The 9,730-nt window shown below is 40.4% G+C and overlaps 1 protein-coding gene across 1 annotated transcript in view; it reads right to left on the reverse strand.

The window, feature by feature from the left end:
• LOC131894166 (SHC SH2 domain-binding protein 1) overlaps positions 1–8,725 on the reverse strand; it is a 42,056-nt gene extending 33,331 nt beyond the window's left edge. The window contains exon 1 of the mRNA XM_059244371.1: positions 8,599–8,725. Coding sequence (XP_059100354.1) covers positions 8,599–8,701 — 103 coding nt within the window. The 5' untranslated portion in view covers positions 8,702–8,725. The remainder of the gene's footprint in view (positions 1–8,598) is intronic.
• Positions 8,726–9,730: the final 1,005 nt, after the last annotated feature.

Consider the following 9,730-nt stretch of genomic DNA (forward strand, 5'->3'; position numbering starts at 1 on the left):
GAATGAGATTTTTTTTTTTTTTTGCGGGGTGGCGGTGGGGGCGTTTCAAGACAGGGTTTCTCTATGTTGTTTTGGTGCCTGTCCTGGATCTTGCTATGTAGACCAGGCTGGCCTTGAACTCACAGAGATCCACCTGGCTCTGCCTCCCGAGTGCTGGGATTAAAGGTGTGCACCCTGCCTCCCAGCTTAGAATGAGATTCTTAAGGCTACATAAGGGTTATTTGATTAAGACAACTAGGGAGATTTCAATACAAACCACCTTAGACATGAGCTATGTGTAATAGGTTTCAAAAGCTATGATTGGATACTAGCATATCTAATTCTATGTAATAATTTTTTGTAGGCAAGGTGATTAATAAATAAATAATGCCAATGGTAGCTCTTAAGACTGGCAGAGTGCTTTCTTGAGGTCTCTGGGAAGGTATGTGAAACTTTTACTAGACTTTCTTCCCTTGCCTTCCTTTAATTGCTCCTTCTATTTTCTCCTTTCCATTTCCTTGTCTGTAAGGCCACCAGAATTACTGACCAAAATACACCTGAAGGTCATTGCTTCCTGTGATGGTCTGAATGAGAACACCCCCACAGATTCATATATCTGAATGTTTGGTTCACAGTTGGAGGTCCATTTAGGAAGGATTAGGATGCTGTGGGATGGTCTGTATGTCAAATGTGTTGCTGATTGGTCAATAAATAAATCACTGATTGGCCAGTGGCCAGGCAGGAAGTATAGGCGGAACTAACAGAGAGGAGAATTGAGAGAACAGGAAGCTGGGTGAGGGGACACTGCCAGCCGCCATCATGACAAGGAAGATGTAAAGTACCGGTAAGCCACAAGCCACGTGGCAAGGTATAGATTTATAGAAATGGATTAATTTAAGATATAAGAACAGTTAGCAAGAAGCCTGCCACGGCCATACAGTTTGTAAACAATATAAGTCTCTGTGTTTATTTGTTTGGGTCTGAGTGGCTGTGGGACTGGCGGGTGAGAGAGATTTGTCCTGACTGTGGGCCAGACAGGAAAACTCTAGCTACATTAGGAGGCATGGCACTGTTGGATGAGGTGTGCCACTAGGGGTAGGCTTTGAGGTCTGTGCTTGCGCTCTCTCTCTGAAGATCAGGAAGCAAGCTCTCAGTGTCATGCTTGCCTGCTGCCATGCTTCCTGCCATGCTGATCATTGACTAACCATCTGAAACTGTATACTTTCTAAAAGCTGCCTTGTTCATTGTGACTCTTCACAGCAACAATGACAAGGATACTTAAAAACAATACACAAGCCTTAGAGTATCAGTTTCCTTCCCCATAAAGGGAAGATAGAAATAATATGCTTATTTCAATTGGGATTAAATAAGGCATTTCTTAATAATTTACAATAGTGTCCCTAATGGAATATATATGCATGCTTAAAAATAGCTTACTTACATTGCCAGTGGCACAAGCATTTAATCCCAGTACTTGGGAGGTAGAGCCAGACGGATCTCTGTGATTTCAAGGCTAGCCTGGTCTACACAGCAAGTTCTAAGACAGGCTCCAAAGCTACCCAGAGAAACCCTGTCTTGAAAAACTGAAAAACAAACAAACAAACAAAAACCCAAAAAACAAACCAAACAAACAAACAAACAAAACCCAATCAAAAAAAGCTTACTTCAGTACTTATTCTTTACAGTTATTTTGTTTTTGTTTTGATTTTCAGCTTTGCTGAGGTACAAATCACAAAAATTGTAGCACAACAGCAAATTAGAGCAGGATTAGGGATTTATTATAAAGACAGTAAGGAATATATTCTGGAGCTACTTTCTTTTTTCTCCTTTCCTTTTTTTGGGGGGGAGGGGCACTTTTGAGACAAGGTCTCATGAGGTTCAGGCTGGGCTCAGACTTACTTTATAACTGAAGATGATTTAGAACTTCTAATCTTTTTATTTCTACCTCCCGAGTGCTGAGACTATACAACACTCTGCCCAGTTGTATATGGTACTGGGAACAGAAAGCAGGACCTTATGAATGCTATGCAAGCACTATACCAAACTAAGATACATCTCCGGGCTTGGATATAACTTTTCTGCAAGAAAGTCTAGATGTCACTTCTACTTTAGATAGTTCTCCATTTGCAGATTATATTTTCTGTGGAGAGTATTTTCCCATGGCTGAGAAAGACAAATTTCTTTCTCTCTTTCCCTCTTTGTTTCTATTCTTTTCTCATATAATACATCTCAACCTCAATTTCCCCTCCCTCCATTCCTACCAGTACCACCTCCCCCACCTTCCCTCGATCCACTCCTTCTCTGAACACAACACAACAAGTTACAATAAGACTAGGCACAAACCCTTGTATAAGGGCTGAGCAAGGCAACCCAATAGGAGGAAAAGGGTCCCAGGGTAGGCTAAAGAGACAGAGACAATCCCACTGTGAGGAGTCCCACCAAAAGCAAAGCTAACAATCATGTTTGCAGAAGATGCAAGACCCATGCAGGCTCCATGATTGCTTCTTCAGTCTCCGTGAGCCCCTATGAGCCCTGCTTAGTTGATTTTGTAGGCCTGTTCTCCTAGTGTCCTTGACTCTTCTGGCTCCTACAATTCTTCCTCTCCCTCCACAGGCTTGCCCTAGCTGCAAGGGATGGGACCAGATGGAAATCTCCAATTTAGGCTCTCTCAGCCTAATGTTTGGCTGTGGGTCTCTGCATCTGCTCCCATCAGCTACTGGAGGAAGTCTCTCTGCTGATGACTGGGTTAGGCACCAAAATATGTGTATAGCAGAATCATTTTATTGATTTTTTTTTCCCTACCCTAGGTCTCTAGGTTGCCCAGCTTCCAGTTCCTGGTCATCCAGGCAGTGCTCCCTTTTGTGGACCTCAAATTAGACCAGTCATTAGTTGGCTGTTCCCACAAGTTCTGCATCTCCTTGCCACTGTACATCTTGCAGGCTGGGCTGGTTTCTACTGCACTAGGTTTCCATACCCACCCCCCTCAAATGCCCTTCAATTCTAGTACTCTCTTCTCGTACTCTTTCCCTCCATCCCTCCCGCAACTACTTGATCCCTCCTGTTCCCATTCCTACCTGTCCCTAGTCTACCTGCAAAATTTTTCTATTTCCCCTTCCTAGGGGGATCCATGTGCACCCCTTAGAGCCCTCCTTGTTACTTAGCCATTCTGAGTCTGTGAGTTGTATCATGATTATGATTTATTTAACAGCTACTATTCACTTATAAATGAGTACATGTGGGGGCCCACAAAGATTCCAACTTGTGGTTTGTTTCTATTTTGACTCAAGGTCAGAGAGTCAAAGTTTATATTGCTCTCCAAGGCCGCATAATAGGATGTTTTGGCCAAAGGGCACGGTTACCAGGTGTCTTATGCTTCAAGGCCTAATTACAAGATGTTTTGTCATAAGGTGTTTAGAGAATTAAGAAAGGGTCTATACTTGTTTGTACTTTATACCTTGATCTTGAAAGGGGGAAATCTTTTGCCACTCTCTTTGCTGGTATATAAAAAGTCCATTAGAAATAAACTTGAGATGACTGGGTATTGACCCAGCCCCCCACCCAAAGCTATCCTGTGCCTCTATCTTTTTCTTCATCTACGTCTATACTTTTTCCTACCTAGCATTCCTCAATTCCTCACTCCCCCGCTTTAAGGACCCTTCGACAGGCCAGGGTTGGACCCTGACAAGTACATATCATGTTTGTCTTCCTGGGTCTGAGTTACCTCACTCAGGATGATTTTTTTCTAGTTCCATCCATTTTCCTGCAAATTTCATGATGTCATTTTTTTTTTTTTTTAAAACAAGTGAGTCATACTCCATTGTGTAAATGTACCACATTTTCTTCATCCATTCTTCAGTTGAGGGACATCTAGGTTGTTTCCAGTTTCTGGCTATTATGAAAACCAATACAAACACAGTTGAGCAAGTGCCTTTATAGGAGGATGGGAGTGTCCTTTGGGTATATGCTCAAGAATGGTATACCTGGATCTTAAAGTAGATCGATTCCCCATTTCTGAGGAAAAGCCATATTGATTTCCACAGTGGTTGTACAAGTGTGCACTCCTACCAGCAACAGAGGACTGTTCCCCTTGCTCCACATCCTAACCTTCATCCTGAGTCATTCTGACCAGTGTAAAATGTAATCTCAAAGTAGTTTTGATTTGCATTTATCTGATAGCTAAGGATGTTGAACATTTGTCTCTTAGCCATTTGATATTCCTCTACTAAGAATTCTGTTTCAATCTGTATCTTATTTTTTAATTGGATTACTTGGTTTGTTGATGTCTACTTTCTTTAGTTCTTTATACATTTTGGATATCAGCCCTCTATCAGATGTGGAGTTGGTGAAATCTTTCCTCATTATGTAGGCTGCCATTTTGTTCTACTTTTGTGTTCTTTGCCTTACAGAAGCTTTTCAGTTTCATGAGGTCCCCTTTATTGCTGATCTTAGTACCTACACTATTAATGTTCTGTTCTGGAAGCTATCTCCTGTGCTGAAGTGCTCAAGGCCATTCCCCACTTTCTTTTCTATCAGGTTCACTGTATCTTTGAGATACAGTGTATCATTGAGATCTTTGAGCCACTTGGACTTGAATTTTCTACAGGATAATATGGATCTATTTGCATTCTTCTACGTGCAGATATCTAGTTAGTCCAGTACCATTTGTTTAAGATGCTTTCTCTTTTTCATTGTGTCTGTCTTTTTTATAAAAAAATCAGGTGACCACAGGTGTGTGAATTTATATATGGACTTCCAATTTGATTCCATTGATCGACATGTCTGTTTTTATGCCAATACCATGTGGTTTTTATTACTATAGCTCTGTAGTACAGCTTGAAATCAAGGATGATGATCCCTCTAGAAGTTCTTTTATTATTCAAGATTGTTTTAGCTATTGTAGGTTTTTTTGTCTTTCCATTTGAAGTTGAATATTGTCCTTCCAAAGTCTGTTAAGAATTCTGTTGGAATTTTGATGGGGACTGCGTTGAATCTGTAGATTGCTTTTGGTAAGATGGCCATTTTTACTATATTGACCCTACCAATCTATGAGAAAGGGAGATCTTTCCTTTCCATCTTCTGAGATCTTCTTCAATTTATTTCTTCAAAGATCTGAAGTTTTTTTTATCATACAAGTCTTTCATTTACTTGGTTAGAGTTATTTCAAGATATTTTATATTTGTGGCTATTGTGAAGAGTGTTGTTTCCATGATTTCTTTGAGTTAATCTTGTATCCAGCCACTTCGCTGAAGGTGTTTATCAGCTGCAGGAGTTCTCTGGTAAAATTTTTTGGGCTGCTTAAGTATACTATCATATCATCTGTGCATAGCAATACTTAGGCTTCTTCCTTTCCAATTTATATCTTCTTGGTCTCCTTCAGTTGTCCTATTGTTCTAGCTAGAACGTCAAGTACTATATTGAATAGATATGGAGAGCGTGGACAGCCATGTCTTGTTCCTGATTTTCCACTTTAGATGGTTCTCCATTCACAGCTTGTATGTTCTATGGAGAGCATTTTCCTAGAGCTAAACAAGACAAATTTCTAAAGCACATGATTATTGAGCTGAAGACTGCAAAGTCAACACTGTTGGCTGCAGATTTTAAATGTACATTTCATATTGAAGGAAAAAAAACTACTCATCACAAATTTTTGTTAAGAATCAATGTCAGAGCTCCATTTGAAGAACAAGATAACTACTTTGTGTTATATGATGTTTTCACAAGAAGCAATTATTAGAGAAGAGCTTTAGAAACATACTGAAAGAAATTCTGGAACAATTTGATACCAATGTCCACAGTATTTGCATATTTTAAGCAGTGAAGAATTGTCCAGAAACTCTAAACAACAGTGAATTCCCACATATATTACAGAAAAAAAAACTTATAATTTACAGTGTTTGTACTGTCAGAAGACAAAAAACACTTAAAAATCACCTGAGATAAAAACATAGCATCACTAAATCAATCCCAAAGCAGGGAATTTGACTAATTCTCTGTCATTAACTAGTTGGAATTTGGAAAGTCATGGGAATAAGTTCAAAGACTATCAGGGCCTGCTAGACTATCACTACCATGACTGATCTTAATGGGAAGAACATCTTATTTCTGCTATGTACTTTATGAAAACCAAATGGAAAGTATGAATTATTGGGAGAGTTTATGTGCACATGACGTACACACATGAACTAGATCTCCTCAAAATAAAGTCAGAACTTGAATTAAATTTCTATTAGCAAGTAAAATTGGTCAATTTCATTCAAAGACAAGTTCTCCAATGCAGGTATTATGGCTGCCATGTTGAGTTCAACTCCAAAAGCAGATTTAAAAGCTCACATAGAAGAAGCTAAACACTGTTTCCTGAAAGACATGAGATCAAAGAGAGCATTATTTTCCTACCTGTGAAAATGACACTATCCTGTGTACACTATCCAACAGTTAGAGTGATCTGACAGCTGAAGAAAAAAAAATGAAAATGGTCCTATCAACACAATTATCACTTGGGAAGGGATAAAAGAGTTCATTCTGGAGTCAAATATGAGTACCATCTTAGTTAGGGGTTATTGTTGCTGTGATGAAACAGCATGACCAAAAGCAACCTAGAGAGGAAAGGGTTTACTTCACTCACTGTTCCTCATAACAGTTCATCATCAAAAGCAGTGAGGGTAGGAACTCAAACAGGGCAGAAACTTGGAGGCAGGAGTTGATGCAGAGGCCATAGAGGGGTACTGCTTACTGGCTTGCTCAGCCTGTTTTCTTAGAAAACCCAGGACCACTAGCCCAGGGATAGCGCCGTCCACAATGGGCTGGGTTTTCCCCCATCAATCATCAATTAAGAAAATGCCCTACAGATAGATCTTGTGGAGGCATTTTCTCAATTGAGGTTCAGTCATTCTAGATACAGCTTGTGTAAAGTTGACATAAAATTAGCCAGCATAGTGACCATGTCCCAGGAACACAGTTTTAGGTTACCCCAAATTCTATGTTCCAATGTGGAAGCAGTTTCATTAAGTTTTTTTATAGTAACAGAATTTTAAAAAAGTCATAAATCAAGATATTTTTCAAATACATTGGTGGAAACCAGAGGCAAGTTATAGGCAAGCAGAGAAATCTCAGCTATAAACATCAGATTCTGATAGTATTCTTAGCCCTTTGACTGGTAGAAACTAGAGTTTGTTAACTTAATGCATTCAAAATGCTGTTTAGCTGCATCTGCTAGTCATAGGGCGTTAGGTCTGACTTTATCTGTTAATCATGGGATATTAGATCTGACACAGAGGTGGGCAAGGAGTCATTATTTAAAGTAGCCCAAGATAAACTATAATTAGAACAAACAACTTCTCCACATCACTGAAGTCAATCAGACACTGTACACATGCCTTAAATAAACTTTTACACATACAGGTCAAATATGCCTTTGCACACACAGCTTCTTTCCAGGAATTCTTATTATATGTCCATCATCACTGTACACACATCTAAACTGCTTGCTTTGAAAGCAAAGCAGTGATCTGAACTGATCCAACTGCCCCTACAGGAGTGCCTGAGTAACTACTGAAGAAACTGCTACAGAAACCATTCTTCATGTTTTTCTCCTATGAGACAGACATGAAAGAACAGTTTAAATGCCACCAGCCAAGTATTTGTCCTTAATGTAATAATTTTAGACTTTTCCAAGAAATTTAATAAACTCATCTGCTGGAGACATTCATGTTTATATTTATATATTAAGAAATGATGACCACAAGATGGCTGATTTCCATTACCTCACATAGCTTCATAGAGTGGTGAGAATACACCATCTACTCACACTGTTCATTAAGTCTCCTTTGGTAAACAACTCTCAAGGATGACCTTTTCCCTGTCACTACTGCTCCTACCGCTCAAGTGCTGGGACCACAGGCAGGCACCATCACCCCTGGCTTGTAAGTTCAACTTTTTTATATTCCATATATGTTAGCATAAAAGTGTAGTTCCTTACAGCACTTTAAAGCTGACTTTTCATATTATTGCATTTTCCTATCAGAGCTACTGGTTGTTTTCTAAGGGGGTAAACTGTACATAAACAGTTTGGTTGTTTCATAAAGCAGGTTAGTAGCAGAATTAAGTCACACCTATGATTTCTCACTTTAACAGAACTGATTTACACTGCACATTATAGCTGAATGTGTTAATATAAACTAGCTTTATATTAACAGGGGGGAGGGAAAAAAAGAAATTACAGGGCCGGGAATGTTGGGAAGCAGAGGCAGGTGGAACTCTGAGTTCGAGGCTCGCCTGGTCTACATAGTCAGTTTCAGGTCACCCAGGACTATGTAGAGACCCTGCCTCAAAACAAAAAACAAAACAGGAACTGGGGATGTGCTCAGTGGTAGAGTGCTTCCCAGTGCTTCCCTAGCATATGCAAGGTCCTAAACTGGCAAGTAAAAATTAAATTGGAAATAGAATCTCCATAGCCAGATCCAAGTCCCTCTATACTCCGGAAGCTGAGTCAAGAGGATGGAGAGCCTAGGGTGGCCACAGTAGCTCCCGGCTCCGAGGTCCGGACGCAGGCTCGGAACAGCCCCCCCCACGGAGGTGGCCGGGCCGCCCGCGGCCGTGGAAGCAGCCCTCTGAAATGCTCACCTTCCTTCCGGGACGCCAGATCCTCCTCGGCCGCCAAGTCGGGGCTCGCTGGAACCATAGCTCCAGGCTTCAGAAGTACACCCCTCCGCAGTTCCTCAGCCATTTCAAATTTACGCGGGCGGCGGCCGCGTACCAGAACGCGATGACGAAATCGCTAGCGCTGGTTCGTCCGACAGAGGAGCCTCTCCGGCTGCCAGCAACTCCCCTGACAGTGCTTCAGCGCCACCTGTCGGATTGGCGGACTGTTCTTGACCAAGTTCTTGGACTGATCGCTAGTTTATCCAAATAAAACAAAAGGAAGTTGAATGCTGACATAATTTGGAATGATTTCTCAAAAAACAACAAGCCGAGCTTGGATGTTGGGCATAGTAGAAGAGATAATGAAAATAAAATGATTAAGATAATGCCATCTTGTTTTGACTATGTTTTTTGTTTGCTTAGAGAGTTCTCAGCCCAGTCAGCCTTGGCAATACATTTAAGATTTCCATGGCCTTGACCATCGTCCAAATGTATTAACCGAAATAATTGGCAAGTTATGTCTAAAATAACGACTATTCTTTGTCAAGGGTTACTCTAACCCTCATCTAACTTTCATGTGTCTTAGTGGGCTTTGCCTTGAAAATCTATATATCCCTGAGCTTGGGCACCAAGAGACTTTTCAGAGGCTCCAGCCTGCTCTTTGGCCTTTAATAAAAAGGACATAAAAATTTTAATTTACTTAATGAGTGTGGTTGTCAATTACTGTCTTCAGTGAATCATTACAAAAAGTAAAAAACCATGGTATTTACACATGTTTCAGCTATTAGTGCTATTACCGTGGGAAAATCCCTTCAGGACTCAGAAGCTGGCTACAGAATGAGACTGTTGGCCTAAACGGTTCTTTCACTTCATCTGATAGCAAGAACTATCAGACGCTGGGTAATTTCAAGTAATGTTAAATTATATTTAGATGGGTTGTGGTAGCATATGCCTTTAATCCCAGCACTCTGCAGAAGCGGAGGCAGGAGGCAGGTCTGTGGGAGTTCCAGGTCAGACTGGTCTAACATAGCAAGTACCAGGCCAGTCAGGGTAAGTTATATTTAGTATGCAAGTTTATTAACTTTTAATAATTCAAACTGTAACCAATAATAAT

The sequence above is a fragment of the Peromyscus eremicus genome, chromosome 17 (genome assembly GCF_949786415.1).
Source record: "Peromyscus eremicus chromosome 17, PerEre_H2_v1, whole genome shotgun sequence".
NCBI classification, from domain to species: Eukaryota; Metazoa; Chordata; class Mammalia; order Rodentia; family Cricetidae; genus Peromyscus; species Peromyscus eremicus.